Source organism: Leucoraja erinacea, chromosome 2 (genome assembly GCF_028641065.1).
Source record: "Leucoraja erinacea ecotype New England chromosome 2, Leri_hhj_1, whole genome shotgun sequence".
Classification (NCBI taxonomy): Eukaryota; Metazoa; Chordata; class Chondrichthyes; order Rajiformes; family Rajidae; genus Leucoraja; species Leucoraja erinaceus.
The window spans coordinates 82,007,471-82,024,909 of NC_073378.1; the positions used below are offsets into that span (position 1 = coordinate 82,007,471).

Below are 17,439 nucleotides of genomic sequence, written 5' to 3' on the forward strand. Positions count from 1 at the left end.
CCACCCAGTCCCTTAAAATCCTGTTCGTTTTCCTTCCCCCATCTACTCCACCAGCCCACCACCCACAAATTCCTCCAGGTGATCTCTCTTTTCCCCAAATCCACTCCTCTCCTCCCTCTGTTTCCATCTACTGCCATTCCTCTTTATTTAGTTCTACTCTTCACTATCCTTTCTTATCAGTTTCTAGAATCATATTCTTCACTTATCAATTTCCAGGCTCTGTCGCTATCTCCATATTTCCCTCCCCCACCTACCTGGTACCTACCAATCAACCCCTCCTCCATTGTATCCATCAATTGGTGGCTAATGCTTGTTTGACCCTTCACCCTTGCCTCTTTACACTGGCTTTCTCCCCTCTTCAATCCGGATGAAGAATCTCAACCCTAAACATCGACTGCCCAATTTGTTCCACAGCCACTGTCTGACCCATTGCATTCCTCCATCACCTCTCCTTTTTTGTATCACATGGAGGTATAGAAATTGCATGACATCAAAAGCATGTTACAACGGCACCCTTCATTAATAAACCCCTGCCGATTTTAAGGAAACTTGGGGTTTGGCTCATAGTGTGAACAAAACAATCTACCTATGCAGCAAAGTGTGTCATCGCTTCTCAAAATGACACGCTTAATAGATCTAGGTAAACATATCAGGGTACATGACCAAACACATCGTCAAATAGGTTTTAAGGAACACCTTAAAATTAGAGGCAGGACAAGAGTTGGAGAGGAAATTCAGAATTTTGCCAGCTAAATCTGATAACCGACCTTCTAATGATTGTGGAAGTGCAGTAATATTTGAGGTGTTTGACATCTAAAGTACTTTTAAACACTACATCAAGATGCACGCGTCTGTTGTGATCGTGCCTTCAAGAGGTGGGCTCGCGTTGAGTTTCTCAACATAATTGTACACCATCATTATTAAACTCCAGTGTGTGTCGATACAAAGCAGTTCAAGAGGGAGACCAGTTGAGCCATGTCTGCTCCTTGCTGAATCAACACAAATCACACCCTGGACGCTGATCTTTTCTCACCCACCGTTATCTCTTTTGATGGCACTGGGCTGGAGTTTAAAAGGATGAGGAGGGGACCTTGTTGAAACTTACTGAACAGTGAAAGGCCTGGATAGAGTTGATGTGGAGAGGATGTTTCCACTAGTGGGAGAGTCTAGGACAAGAGGTCATAGCCTCAGAATTAAAGGGCGTTCCTTTTGGAATAAAATGAGGAGGCATTTCTTTAGTCAGAGGGTGGTGAATCTGTGGAATTCGTTGCCACAGAAGGCTGTGGAGGCAGCCAATAGATATTTTTAAGGCAAAGATAGACAGCATCTTCATTAGTATATGTCAGGGATTATGGGGAGATGGCCAGAGAATGGGGGTTGGAGGGAGCAAAGATCAGCCATGGTTGAATGGTGGTTGACTTGATGAACCAGATGGTCTAATTCTGCTCCTATCATTTATGTCCTTATGACCTTAAATCACACATTGGACCCTGATCTTTCCCCACCCATCTCTATCTCTTTTGTTGGCACTGAGCCTCGACTTGCTGGAGTTTAGAAGGATGAGGGGAGACCTCATTGAAACTTGCTGATTAGTGAAAGGCCTGGATAGAATTGATGTGGAGAGGATGTTTCCACTGGTGGGAGAGTCTAGGACCATAGCCTCAGAATTAAAGGATATTCTTTTGGGAACGAGATGAGGAGGAATTTGTTTAGTCAGAGGGTGGTGAATCTGTGGAATTCATTCACACAGAAGGCTATGGAGGCCAAGGCAGAGATAGATATATTCTTGATTAGTACAGATGTTATGGGATTATGGGGAGTAGGCAGAAGAATGGGGTGAGGTGGGAAAGATAGATCAGCCATGATTTAATGGTAGAGTAGACTTGATGGACCGAATTGCCTAATTCTGTTCCTATCACTTGTGAACTCTTCTTTAAATATATATCACTGTGTTTTGAAAGATGGCCTATGCATGGTTGGAACATGCAACACTCAAAGATAAATGTTTCATCTCATTACAAACCTTTCGACAAAAAGCCTTCCAGAAAGTGATATTTTCGGTGTGTTTAAATGCAGTATGATCACTCTAGAGCCTTTCATCTTTCCATCAGGTTTTCAAGAGAAACGTCGCACGTGAAGAGATCTACGAAAACCGGAGTGGAAGCATCGCTTCCGAGGCGTTGAAAGATCCAAACTCGTGATTTCCATTGGCATTACCCCGAGTCCATCCAATCTTTGATGTCATCGTTCTATTCTAATAGATGTGACAATTCCTCTCTGAACAAAGAGAAATCACGAAGCAAGAGACCAGTGAACGCAGTCCAGATAGACACACAACGCTGGAGTAACTCAGCGGGCCAGGCAGCATCTATGGAGAAAAGGAATAGGAGACGTGTCGGGTCCGACTCTCTGGAGTCTGAAGAAGGGTCTCGTCTCGACCCGCAACATCACATATTTCCTTTCTGCAGGGATACAGTCTGACCAGCTGAGTTACTCCATCTTTTTGTGTCTATCTTCGGTTTAAACCAGCATCTGCAGTTCCTTCCAAACCGCTCAAAAAGGAGAGTTCAATCCAATTTTCCAGCACTCACGTAAATATTACCAAAACAATATGTATTTGCATGAAATAGCTAGTTGGCATATTGACCATGTAGAGAAAACACAATTTTGCTGAGTAGTCGTGCTCAGCTTCAAATTCTGCTTTCACTCTCACCCGAGTCTATCAGCACAATACAACATGAGCTCACTGCGTCTTCAGAGAGAAACTAACTTAGCGACAGTTTTGATCATGTGATTTCAAAGGTCGAACAGATGTTTAAAGTTATGCGACTTGAACGGATTGAATTAAGATATTTTAATTTGTTGTAAATGAAGAAATTAAGGTATGTAATTACAGAGAAGAGTTGTGGATTTGATGCCTTGGTAGCACGGGGGGACTTTAAAGTAATCGATGACAGTTTTAAAACTGTGGTCAATATACTTTGCGGGGAATCATATAACCATATAACAATGACAGCACGGAAACAGGCCATCTCGACCCTTCTAGTCCGTGCCGAACACATAATCTCCCCTAGTCCCATATACCTGCGCTCAGACCATAACCCTCCATTCCCTTCCCATCCATATAACTATCCAATTTATTTTTAAATGATAAAAACGAACCTGCCTCCACCACCTTCACTGGAAGCTCATTCCACACAGCTACCACTCTCTGAGTAAAGAAGTTCCCCCTCATGTTACCCCTAAACTTCAGTCCCTTAATTCTCAAGTCATGTCCCCTTGTTTGAATCTTCCCTACTCTCAGTGGGAACAGCTTTTCCACGTCAACTCTGTCTATCCCTCTCATCATTTTAAAAACCTCTATCAAGTCCCCCCTTAACCTTCTGCGCTCCAAAGAATAAAGCCCTAACTTGTTCAACCTATCTCTGTAACTTAGTTGCTGAAACCCAGGCAACATTCTAGTAAATCTCCTCTGTACTCTCTCTATTATCGGCTGGCATACGATCAATGGAAGGAAATCAAGAGTAATTAAATGTCAATTGTAATGGGCCCGCATTTCACGATTGAAAGTGGGGAAATATTCTGGTCCCATTGCCAATGGTAAGTCCTCAGTCTCCTGAACTAGGGATCTATATCTATCCTACCCGAATTTGTGCCAGGACAAAGCACCCCTTGTGTAGTCAGGCAAGGAGACACGTCCAAGGGTGACTTCTATACACCTTTTTTTGAGGAAAGCAGGCACGTGCTCTGTTTCCCTGACCCACTATCGCTGGCTTGACGTCAAATAACTGTATCTAATGGCAACCTGGAGTGTGCCTATTAATAACAGACTGCTGGAGTCGGGGGACAGTGGCAAATGCGAAGCTCGGCACCCAGCTTCAAAGCAGCAATCAATTGTGTGTGTGTGTCTGTGTGCACTGGACGTCAAGGTGGATTTTCCAGACGGGCACCATTGGCGAAGTTAATGTTTGCACTGTCGTTCTGTGACATTTATTGGTTTCAATGAGAAGCTTGAACACCACTCGTGTGGAAAGAATAATAATATCTGCATCCATTTCAAATTTTACTAAAGTGTGCTATAAGACATTCTTTAAACACCCTAATAATCAGTCCAGTAAATACATACTAAAAATATATTACCAAACGGAATGTACAGGTTTATTAACTAAGCTCACATTCATTCTTAGCATATTTAAAAGCAACCGTGGCAACTTAAAAGTAGCCAATATCTCCCGTCCTCTGTCTATTCCACATCGCATTGGTCTTTTGGCAACATTTTTAAACAAATCTGATGCCTCGTTTGACGGGTTGAATAATGTTTTTAAACAGCGTCAGAATCCATCACTCGACAAACTTTCCAGACAGCATTTAGTTTACGAAAGATTTATCACTCTCACCACAGCAGTTAAATAGCAGCGTTCGCCTGCACGGCTTTCTGTGCCCTTGCTGTTCTGCAGCACTGTCCACGGGCACTCCACAACTCTTCCTTCCAGACAGAAACACTTTGAAGTGAATGGAATGGGCAACACATGGCTGCAATAGCCTCGCTCTATCGGCCGAGCATGGGCGAGCCCCCGGAGTCCGCCCTCTCTCCACCCCTTGATAAACACAAGTGTCGGGAGGCGGCTGCGTTCCAGTGGTAACTCTGCAGTGAGCGCTAGCTGGCGAGCAGGGCTGAGCTCAACTCAACGTCGGTACAGGGCAAGGTGAAGGTCCCAGCAGCGAATCCGGAGATGCTGGCAACTTTTATTTCCACTTCCAGAGCAGGCAACTTTCCTCAGCTCCCGCGCCATGGCAACCATCGACTTTTCCGAGGTGGAAGCGTTCCTGGACCGGCACCCAGACCTGTTCGAGGACTACCTGCTGAGGAAGGGCAAACGCGAATCGGTCAGCAAGTGGTTGAAGGTGCACAAGGCGGGGAGGCTGCCCGGCACCGGGCTGGGCGATGACAAACACGGCTGCCGAGCTGAAGCCACTCTGCAGCGGGCGTGTCAGAAAGAGCTGAGGATGAGTTTCGCCCGCTCCCGGACCATGACCGGCCACCACACGTACGACGAGGTGGTGGTGGTTCGGGCCCCGAGCCCGGGCAGGCGGGCACTACTGCGGAAGGCCAGCTCGCTGCCGCCCACGTCCGCCCACCTGCTCAATGCTCTGCTCGAGTCCCGGGTCAGCGCCCCCCAACACGCCTCGGCCGCCAGCCACCACAAGCGCTCGCTCAAGCAGGCCAACGAGCGCCAGTTCTTCCTGGAGCTGGTCAAAGACATCTCCAACGAGCTGGACCTGGCCAGCCTCAGCTACAAGATCCTCATCAACTTGTGCATCATGGTGGACGCTGACCGCTGCTCCCTCTTCCTAGTCGAGGGGCCGTCCCACAAGAAGAGGCTGGTATCCAAGCTCTTCGATGTACACTCGGGGACCACGGTGGTGCCGTCCTCCAGCATGGAAAACTCCAACGAAGTCCAGGTGCCCTGGGGTAAAGGGATCATCGGCTACGTGGCCGAACACGGGGAAACGATCAACATGCCAGATGCCTACGAGGTGAGCTTTGCAGCACTCTGAAGACCAAAGAGGTCTTGCACTGGGACCCGCTCCCCCCCCTTTCATATCAACCGCCTGGTCTTAAAAAAAGGATTCATTTGAAAGCTTGTAATGACATGCTTGTGATCATTGAAAATTGCGCGAATACCCCATTGGGTGACCCACGCAAGTCAAAACTGACGAAGCTTCATGAAAAGAGATTTAGGACGGAGGCGGGGAAGGAAAGGTTGATTTTAGCAAAGTGTAAAGTTAACGCTGACAAAAAGTGTGTATATATATATGTTCCTGGTCTTGGGCGAAATTTAAATTAAAAAAAAAAATCAGCGTTACCTGGCCAGCTTTACCGGAGGGGGGAGGGCAGAGCTGTTTAGTTTGGACAACACCATCCTCTTGCCCTTGTAATGCCAAAGTAATGAAAAGGTTAGTAAATGCGAACAAGGGATGCCAGTCCTTCAAGATTGGCTGGAAGATTGCTGGAATCCCTGGAGATGGACACAAAATGCTGGAGTAACTCAGTGGATCAGGCAGCATCTCTGGAGAAAAGGAATGTGACGTTTCAGGTCGAGACCCTTCATTAGAGTTTGATGAAGGGTCTCCACTCGAACCGTCACCTATTCCTTTTCTGAGATGCTGCCTGACCCACTGAGTTACTCCAGCAGTTTGTATCTATCTACAGTGTAAACTAGCATTTGCAGTTCCTTCTTACACATTACACATTACACATTCTTACACCTGGAGTATGGATATGAACAACCCAGAGAAATTATTACAGGATTGTTAATATAAAAGCTGTTTGAGCACCCTATAATAAATAATAAACATTTGGCACAGAACCATGTTTGACATTTAAAAAACTCATAATTTCTCCATTTCTAATTACAAAATTGGTGTAGCATGTTAGCAGTGAAGGCGGTAGCATACCAAGCATGATGTAGTGATGTAGTTGGCAAAGTGGCAGAGATAAGAGGGACAAGCACATGCATGGTCTCCCCAATACCCATTCAGAAACCAGTAAACATAACTTGATGCAATTGCTTGTACACATGGTCATTTATACAATTTAAGGATGTGCATCAGAGCTCTTTCAATGGTTGGGAAATTAAAATTCCTGAATAAATTCCCATACTGGCCTTTCCTTGGCTACACTGTACCACAGCAGAATGCCAGCAGAAGTCCCCGATCCTCTGGGTTTCCCTGTTGACTTGTAAGGAACAGCATTGAAACCTCCATTTCCCCCACTCTACACCTTCATTTTTTAAAGGTAAACTGTAGCTTAGAAATTGAGTTATGAATGAATAAGTTTATTGGCCAAGTATTCATATACAAGGAATTGTCCTTGCTGCTCTGCCCGCAAGTGACAACATGACATACAGTGACAGATAGGAATGACATAAACCATTAAACATTAATAATAAAATATTATTGATTAAACATGTGAATTAAATAAAATACCAGAGCAAAAGGAGGCTGCAGATCTTTGTTTATTGAGTAGAGCTACTACTCGTGGGGAAAAAAAGCTGTTTTTATGTCTGGCTGTGGCAGCATTGACAGTCTGGAGTCACCTTCTAGAGGGAAGTGATTCAAAAAGTTTGTGGTCAGGGTGAGAGGGGAAAAGCACCTCCAGCGCCTAATTATATGGGAAGCAAATGTTTGAATGTACCTTGAAACCTGTGACTGGAGGTTTATTGGCCTCCTAAAAGCACCATGTACTAGGACTAGTGAAGAGTCTGGGCCATGTTTATATTTTGTTTTGTGTTGTGTAGGGAAAGAGAGGATCAATTTCCATACTTGGTCAATGATACCAATTTTGTAGTGTGGTACAGATTGGAAGGGCTAGTTGGCAATTTTCACCAAGAGTTGTAAAAAAACAAGTGGCTGGAGAACCAGAAAAAGAGAAGGAAAATAGGTTGTGCTACTTATGACAATTTGTCTTTATACTCTTTCCACTTTCTCATGGTAGTTTTTGCAAATCGTCTGGTTAGTAAAGCCCCCTGCCAGTGGAACATATTTAAAAATATTTATTCTATTGAAATAGCTCAAATTACAACACAATGATTAAATCTCAAAGCTTAAAACTTTTGCCTTCTGTCCTTTCTCCACTTATTACAGAGCCGCACACCAGGTACTGTTGTACTCAATCTTCTTCCCACTGTCTCCAAGTCCTTGACATACTTCCTATAATAGTCGTATGCAGGATTTATCACAGTACTCCAGCTGAGCCTAACAAGTGATTTATAAATATCAGTATCACTGCCTTCTGACGTAATCTAAGTTCTTTGCAGGATAAGAAAAGAGGAAATTCAGGGTCAATATCATATTGAATGCCTCACCCCATCCTGTAATATTTGTATGGTAACAGAGGGAAAATATACTTTAGAGGCTGCAAAGAATTTCAATAACATATCCCCAGTCGTAAATATGAGCATTGAAACTGTAGCTAACTGCTGGGATTAACATGATTATTTTTTACGTAGGTTGGGTTTAGACATCTTGGGTTTAGACATCTTGGGTTTTAACAATATCAATTATCCATTACAAGGGTAGAATTAAGGAGGATGTCAATTTCCTCAAAAGCCAATGTATAGGATACAGTAGAGTGACCAAATAATTTATTCTTACTAAGTGCCAGACAAAACTCCATGCTAAATATTTTCCTATACAACAAAACATGAAAATAATGCTATTTAAAAAAAATCTTTAGATATCCAATGATACTTTTCATTCAAATGTTAATGCAGACTACATGTACTATGAAATGGAACAACAAACTATAGGGTGTGCTAGGATGTATTGTATTGCCACAAGCTAATTGTTGGAGCCTGCTGTTCAATGCTATGGACTTGTTATTAACATTAGTTCATGATTCAAAATTAGAGCACATGGTATTGGGGGTAGGGTGCTGACATGGATAGAAAATTGGTTGGCAGACCGGAAGCAAAGAGTAGGAGTAAACGGGTCAATTTCAGAATGGCAGGCAGTGGCAAGTGGAGTGCTGCAAGGCTCGGTGTTGGGGCCGCAACTGTTTACTATATATATTAATGATTTGGAAGAGGGAATTAGGAGCAACACTAGCAAGTTTGCGGATGACACAAAGCTGGGTGCCAGTGTGAGCTGTGAAGAGGATGTTAGGAGGTCGCAGGGTGACCTGGATAGGTTGAGTGAGTGGGCAGATGCGTGGCAGATGCAGTATAATATAGATAAATGTGAGGTTATCCACTTTGGCGGCAAAAACAAGGGGGCAGATTATTATCTCAATGGGGTTAGGTTAGGTAAGGGGGAGGTGCAGCGAGACCTGGGCGTCCTTGTACACCGGTCACTGAAAGTTGGCTTACAGGTACAGCAGGCAGTGAAGAAAGCTAATGGAATATTGGCCTTCATAACAAGAGGATTTCAGTATTGGAGTAAAGAGGTTCTTCTGCAGTTGTATAGGGCTCTGATGAGACCACATCTGGAGTATTGTGTACAGTTTTGGTCTCCTAATTTGAGGAAGGACATCCTTGTGATTGAGGCAGTGCAGCGTAGTTTCACGAGATTGATCCCTGGGATGGCGGGACTGTCATATGAGGAATGATTGAAAAGACTAGCATTGTTTTCACTAGAGTTTAGAAGGATGAGGGGGTTCTTATTGAAATATATAAAATTGTAAAAGGACTGGACAAGCTAGATGCAGGAAAAATGTTCCCAATGTTGGGCGAGTCCAGAACCAGGAGCCACAGTCTTAGAATAATGGGGAGGTCATTTAAGACTGAGGTGAGAAAAAACGTTTCCACCTAGAGAGTTGTGAATTTGTGGAATTCCCTGCCACAGAGGGCAGTGGAGGCCAAATCACTGGATGGATTTAAGAGAGAGTTAGATAGAGTTCTAGGGGCTGGTGGAGTCAAGAGATATGGGGAGAAGGCAGGCACGGGTTATTGATTGGGGACGATCAGCCATGATCACAACGAATGGCGGTGGTGGCTCAAAGGGCCGAATGGCCGCCTCCTGCACCTAGTTTCTATGTTTTTATGAATGGCCTTTTAAAAAAAAAACTTAGATTTTAATTTTAATTGATAAAGTATTGAGGGGATAAAAGAGAGCTGATCAGCTCTCTTGGTGAAGGTGCAAAGAAGTAGAAAATTGTATTCAAATTAATTGCTGAAATTCAGAATTGATCTATCACCTTTTGTTTTTCTGTAAAATACTTTCATTTTGCTTTAGACTTGCTAGCATGTAGAAATGTACATTGAAAAAAATGCACCAAAATGCAGTTTTGTTGGGAAACAGCATCATCAAATGTAACACAACTGTAATAATCACATATCAAAATACTTACTAAAATTGCAAATGAGATACATTACTTTAATAACAGGATAGTCCCTAATTATACAACATGTGCATTAAGCAAAATGTTGTGGGATGGAAAGACTATGAAGTCATGATTTATATAGCTTCGTAGGAGATTTAGAAGACATTGTATGATTTAGAACACAGAGACAAGAGACTGCGGCTGCTGGAATCTTGAACAAAATACAAAGTATTGGAGGAACTTGGTTTGTAGAAGGACTTAAGGTGAAATGTTGTCTGTCCATTTCCGTCAACAGATGTTGCTTGACCCATTGAGTTCCTCTAGCATTTAGACTTAGAATAGAATGCAAAGGAGAATGCATAAAATAACTATGTTAACATTAGAGTACGGTATATATGTTATACTCACCATGGGTCAAGAGACACAAAGTAACTTTTGTTTGCAGGTAAAGGAGCATGTAATAGCAGGAATATATTTTCAACAAATATCATTGTATGTCAAGAATTTGATTGAAACTACTGAATGCTACAAAGATTAGTCATTAGGTACACAAAAATGCTGGAGAAACTCAGCAGGTGAGGCAGCATTTATGGAGCGAAGGAACAGGTGACGTTCGGGTCGAGACCCTTCTTCAGACTGATGTGGGGGCGAGGGAGGTGGGGGGCGGGAAGAAGAAAGGAAGAGGCGGAGACAGTAGGCTGCGGGAGAACAGGGAAGGGGAGGGGAAGGAGAGAGAAAGCAAGGACTACCTGATATTGGAGAAGTCAATGTTCATACCACTGGATTGTAAACTGCCCAAGCGAAATATGAGGTGCTGCTCCTCCAAATTGTGGTGGGACTCACCCTAGCCATGGAGAAGGCCCAGGACAGAAATGTCAGATTCGGAATGGTAGGGCGAGTTGAAGTGCTGGGCCACCAGGAGATCAGGTTGGTTAATGTGAACCGAGCGGAGGTGTTGGGTGAAGCGATCGCCAGCCTGCGTTTGGTCTCACCGAAGTAGAGCAGTTGACACCTATAGCAGCGGATGCAATAGATGAGGTTGGAGGAGGTGCATGTGAATCTCTGCCCCACCTGAAAAGACTGCTTGGGTCCTTGGATGGAGTCGAGGGGGGAGGTAAAGCGACACAAGTGTAGCATTTCCTGCGGTTGCAAGGGAAAGTACCCGGGGAGGGGATGGTTTGGGTGGAAAGGGATGAATTGACCAGGGAGTTACAGAGGGAGTGGTCCCTGCAGAAAACAGACAGGGGAGGAGATGGGAAGATGTGGCAATTGGTGGGATCCCGTTGGAGGTGGCAAAAATGTCGGAGGATTATCTGTTGTGTGATGGCTGGTGGGGTGGAAGGTATGGACAAGGGGGACTGTCCTTGTTATGAGTGGGGAGATGGGGAGTGAGAGCGGAGCTACAGGATATAGAGGATACCCTGGTGAGAGCCTCATCTATAGTCGAAGAGGGGAACCCCCGTTCCCTAAACAATGAGGACATCTACGATATCCTTGTGTGGAACACCTCATCCTGGGTGCAGATGTGGCTTAGATGGAGGAATTGGGAGTAGGGGATAGAGTCCTTACAGGAAGCAGGGTGGGAAGAAGTGTAGTCTAGATAGCCATGGGAGTCAGTGGGTTTGTCGTAGATGTCGGTCAGTTGTCTGTTACCTGCGATGGAGTTAGTGAAGTCTAGAAACGGTGGGGAGATGTCGGAAATGGTCCATGTGAATTTCTGTGCCGGATGCAAGTTAGTGGTTAAATGGATGAAGTCAGTGAGTTCTGCATGGGTGCAGGAGGTAGCACCAATGCAGTTGTCAATGTAGCGGAGGTAGAGTTTGGGGATAGGGCCCCGGTACGCCTCGAACAAGAATTACCCATAGCTACGCCTTGGATTTGGAGGAAATGGGAGGAGTCAAAGGAAAAGTTGTTGAGGGTAAGGACGAGCTCCACTAGGCGGAGGAGATACTCTCCTTGACGACATTGATGACTGCATTGGTGCAACCTCCTGCACCCATGCAGAACACACTGACTTCATCCATTTCACCACTAGCTCCCATCCGGCATTGAAATTCACCTGGACCATCTCCGACATCTCCCTACCGTTTCTAAACCTCACTATCTCCATCACAGGTAACAGACTACTGACCAGCATTTACGACAAACCCACTGGCTCCCATGGCTACCTGGACTACACTTCTTCCCACCCTGTTTCCTGTAAGGACTCCTGCAAGCAAATCCTCCGTCTACGCCACATCTGCACCCAGGATGAGGTTTTCCAAACCAGGGCATCGTAGATGTCCTCATTCTTTAGGGAACGGTGGTTCCCCTCTTCGACTATAGATGAGGCTCTCACCAGGGTCTCCTCTATATCCTGTAACTCCGCTCTCACTCCTCATCCCCCCACTCGTAACAAGGACAGAGTCCCCCTTGTTCTCACCTTCCACCCCAGCAACCGTCACATACAACAGATAATCCTCAACATTTTCGCCACCTCCAACGGGATCCCACCACTGGCCACATCTTCCTATCTCCCCCCCCTTTCGGCTTTCCACAGTAACTCCCTGGTCAATTTGTCCCTTCCCACCCAAACCACCCCCTCCCCGGGTACTTTCCCTTGCAACCACAGGAAATGCTACACTTGTCGCTTTACTCGACTCCATCCAAGGACCCAAACAGTCTTTCCAGGTGCGGCAGAGGTTCACCTGCACCTCCTCCAACCTCATCTATTGCATCGCTGCTCTAGCTGTCAACTGCTCTATATCGGTGAGACCAAGCGTAGGCTTGGCGATCACTTCACCCAACACCTCCGCGCGGTTCGCATTAACCAACTTGATCTCCCGGTGGCACAACTCCCCCTCCCATTCCAAATCCCATGTTTCTGTCCTGGGCCTCCTCCATGGCCAGAGAAAGTCCCACTGCAATTTGGAGGAGCAGCACCTCATATTTCGCTTGGGCAGTATACACCCCAGTGGTATGAACATTGACCTCCAATTTCAGGTAGTCCTTGCTTTCTCCCTCCTTCCCATTCCCTTCCCAGCTCTTCCACAGCCTACTGTCTCCACCTCTTCCTTTCTTCTTCCCACCCCCCACCCACACATCAGTCTGAAGAAGGGTCTCGACCCGAAACGTCACCTATTTGTTCGCCCCATAGTTGCTGCCTCATTTGCTGAGTTTCTCCAGCATTTTTCTCTGCCTAATGACTAATCTTTGTAGCATTCAATAGTTTCAATCAAATTCCTGACATACAATTATATGACTTTTCCAGCATCTGCAGTTCTTTCTTAAAGATTAGTCATTAGATCAGGAGCAAAGATTTATGGCTTAATGGCACTTTCTAATGTTATGCTTGTCTATTTTTCATTAACATTAGCAAAGAAAGATGGAGCTCTCTATTGCCTAAAACAGAAGTTCTGCAACATTGATAGCAAGATGAGCACTTTCCATTATTCTGCAATGGTTCAATGCGTATTAATCTGTATTAATTGAGAATATTTGCTTTCAAGTCGGGGACCTCAAAGCTACAATTGATGTTAAACATATAGACTCAAGACAGGCAAAATTACTAATATGTCTCCCATATCCATTTATCAAATCAAAATGTGCAAGAGGAGAATAATTAGCATAGGACCATTGAATAATTAGTTCCTAACACATATCATAACCACTCATCATTTAGTGTAGAGTGAAAGGCAATATTTCAAGTTGACGATTGTTCTAAGGACAGATCAGCAGCCAGAAATGTTTCTTATCTCATTACAGATGGTGAATGAACTGCTGAGTATCGCCAGCAATTTATGTTACCTTTTTAGACTTTTAAACATTTCACAGTTTTTCAATTCCACAATCTTGTTAGAATTTTTGATTAATGATACAGCTATTGGCAACCAGTTCACATTATAATATATATTTGAAGCAAAATAAGTTATTTAATGTGGAATGAACTGCCTGTGTTAGTCCAAATAATTTTAAGATTGTAATCTCACTCTAATACATCTGACTTCTGATAGTGCATGTTTAAGGTAAGGACCATGATGTTCAGGGGCCGATATAAGGAAGAATTATTTTTCATTTAGAGGGTTGTTGAAATCTGGAATGGGTTACCCGATAGCACAGGCAGATGCTCTCAATATTCAGGAAGTATCTAGATAAGCCCTTGAATCTGCTAGGTTTCAAAATGTAATGGGTCAAGTGCTGCTAAATGGAATTATGAGTAATGGGTCATTAGCATAGAAACATAGAAACATAGAAATTAGGTGCAGGAGTAGGCCATTCGGCCCTTCGAGCCTGCACCGCCATTCAATATGATCATGGCTGATCATCCAACTCAGTATCCCGTACCTGCCTTCTCTCCATACCCCCTGATCCCCTTAGCCACAAGGGCCACATCTAACTCCCTCTTAAATATAGCCAATGAACTGGCCTCAACTACCCTCTGTGGCAGAGAGTTCCAGAGATTCACCACTCTCTGTGTGAAAAAAGTTCTTCTCATCTCGGTTTTAAAGGATTTCCCCTTTATCCTTAAGCTGTGACCCCTTGTCCTGGACTTCCCTAACATCGGGAACAATCTTCCTGCATCTAGCCTGTCCAACCCCTTAAGAATTTTGTAAGTTTCTATAAGATCCCCTCTCAATCTCCTAAATTTTAGAGAGTATAAACCAAGTCTATCCAGTCTTTCTTCATAAGACAGTCCTGACATCCCAGGAATCAGTCTGGTGAACCGTCTCTGCACTCCCTCTATGGCAATAATGTCCTTCCTCAGATTTGGAGACCAAAACTGTACGCAATACTCCAGGTGTGGTCTCACCAAGACCCTGTACAACTGCAGTAGAACCTCTCTGCTCCTATACTCAAATCCTTTTGCAATGAAAGCTAACATACCATTCGCTTTCTTTACTGCCTGCTGCACCTGCATGCCTACCTTCAATGACTGGTGTACCATGACACCCAGGTCTCGCTGCATCTCCCCCTTTCCCAATCGGCCACCATTTAGATAATAGGCTGCTTTCCTATTTTTGCCACCAAAATGGATAACCTCACATTTATCCACATTATACTGCATCTGCCAAACATTTGCCCACTCACCCAGCCTATCCAAGTCACCCTGCAGTCTCCTAGCATCCTCCTCACAGCTAACACTGTCCCCCAGCTTAGTGTCATCCGCAAACTTGGAGATATTGCCTTCAATTCCCTCATCCAGATCATTAATATATATTGTAAATAGCTGGGGTCCCAGTACTGAGCCTTGGGGTACCCCACTAGTCACTGCCTGCCATTGTGAAAAGGACCCGTTTACTCCTACTCTTTGCTTCCTGTTTGCCAGCCAGTTCTCTATCCACATCAATACTGAACCCCCAATGCCTTGTGCTTTAAGTTTGTATACTAATTTCTTATGTGGGACCTTGTCGAAAGCCTTCTGGAAGTCCAGATACACCACATCCACTGGTTCTCCCCTATCCACGCTACTAGTTACATCCTCGAAAAATTCTATAAGATTCGTCAGACATGGTTTACCTTTCGTAAATCCATGCTGACTTTGTCCAATGATTTCACCACTTTCCAAATGTGCTGCTATCCCATCTTTAATAACTGACTCTAGCAGTTTCCCCACTACCGATGTTAGACTAACTGGTCTGTAATTCCCCATTTTCTCTCTCCCTCCCTTCTTGAAAAGTGGGGTTACGTCTGCTACCCGCCAATCTTCAGGAACTACTCCAGAATCTAAAGAGTTTTGAAAGATTATTACTAATGCATCCACTATTTCTGGAGCTACTTCCTTAAGCACTCTGGGATGCAGCCTATCTGGCCCTGGGGATTTATCGGCCTTTAATCCATTCAATTTACCCAACATCACTTCCCGGCTAACCTGGATTTCACTCAATTCCTCCAACTCCTTTGACCCGCGGTCCCCTGCTATTTCCGGCAAATTATTTATGTCTTCCTTAGTGAAGACGGAACCAAAGTAGTTATTCAATTGGTCCACCATATCCTTGTTCCCCATGATCAACTCCCCTGTTTCTGACTGCAAGGGACCTACATTTGTTTTAACTAATCTTGTTTTAACTAATCCCTTTCTTTTCACATATCTTATAGCATGGACAGGGTGTGTTATGTGTGTTAAGTAAAGTCAAGTTTTATTCGTCACTTGGACATAAAGTGCAAGTGAAATGAATTTGCCAACAGCGGTACAATAAAAAAAGAACAACACACAATAAAAATTTAACACAAACATCCACCACAGCATTCAACACTGTGATGGAAGGCACAAAGGCACAACATTTGGCCAGTCCTCCTCCATATTCCCCGTGGTCGGGACCTTCAACCCTCCGCAGTCACCGCTGCGGGCGTCCAGATGTTCAGACACGGTAAATCCAGGTAAGTCCTGAATCGGTGCCTCCCCACCGGAGACTGCGGCTTCAAGATGGTGTAGGCCGCAGGCTGGCGGTCGAAGATTTAAAGTCCCCACCGCGCCGCTGCAAGAAGCACCGCAGACTGCCGGCGGTCGGAGCTCTTCTCCAGGGATCCCCGGCAAGGGACCCCGCTCAGGATGGTAAGTCCATGCCGTGCCCGTGGTAGAAGTTGGCCGCGGGCCGGTGGTCGGAGCTCTTCTCCTCCTGGTTCCCAATGAGTCTCAGGAAACTGCACCAACTGGAGCTCCGCAGACCACGACTTCAGGCTGCCACAGGCCAGTGAATGGACGCTCCCCTCCGGCGACCCCCAGCGAGGGCTCGCCCGCTCCGTGAGGAGAAAACGTCCTCGCAGCTGAATCCCGGGCACGTCTCCTGTTAGGCCATGGGGGAGGCGACATGGAAAAAGTGGAGGAGGCGACCAAAACGGTTTCCCCCTTACCCCCCACATCACCCGTTGGGTCCCATGTTCACACGGGAGGGCTGGTCCCCCCCAACCCAATATTTCACCTCTCCACCAATTCCAATATTGGTGGCCAGTTGGGGTGGGGGGGGGGGGGGCTTTCTGGCATGCTAGTATGGGTGTTGTGGGCAGAAGGGACTGGTTTCCAGAGGGCTAGTATGGACACTGTGGGCCAAACTGCCAGCCCACTCACGGCTGGTGGGCTGGCACTTGACTAATGGCTATTGCTTGAAATTCCATTTCAAGCTGGGTGCAAGACCACCAAATTCAAATGCAGTTTTGTACCATTTCAAGCAGGGTGCAAGGCCACCAAATTCAGGTGTAGTTTCTTACCACTTCAAGCAGGGTGCATGGCCACCGAATTCAGGTGCAGTATCCTACCACTTCAGGCAGGGCGCAAGGCCACCGATTTCAAGTGCAGCTTCATGCCACTTCAAGCAGGATTCAAGGCCACCAATTCAAGTGCAGTTTCATGCCACTTCAAGCATGGTGCAAGACCACCAAATTCAAGTGCAGTTTCATACCACTTCAAGCAGGGTGAAACCACCATAAAATCACCACATAAAACACCACACTCACAGTTCAGTAGACATTCAGTGGGTTCAGTTGATTCACAGCTCAGACAGAGTCATGATCTCTCCCTCCCCCATCTTGCAGAGACTGAGCTACACCGACACTTCCGGGTTTTATAATCCCTCCCCCCTCCCAGCGGAAGGGGCGTGATCTTCATGGCGTGATTGACATGAGAGAGATGCTCAACATTT

The 17,439-nt window shown here is 45.3% G+C and overlaps 1 protein-coding gene across 1 annotated transcript in view; it reads left to right on the top strand.

Moving 5' to 3' along the window:
* The first annotated feature begins 1,012 nt into the window (after positions 1-1,012).
* The window catches only part of pde11al (phosphodiesterase 11a, like), a 264,935-nt gene continuing 248,508 nt past the window's right edge, over positions 1,013-17,439 (top strand). Inside the window, exon 1 of the mRNA XM_055659453.1 lies at positions 1,013-5,538. Within this exon, the coding sequence (XP_055515428.1) occupies positions 4,792-5,538 (747 nt within the window). The 5' untranslated portion in view covers positions 1,013-4,791. The remainder of the gene's footprint in view (positions 5,539-17,439) is intronic.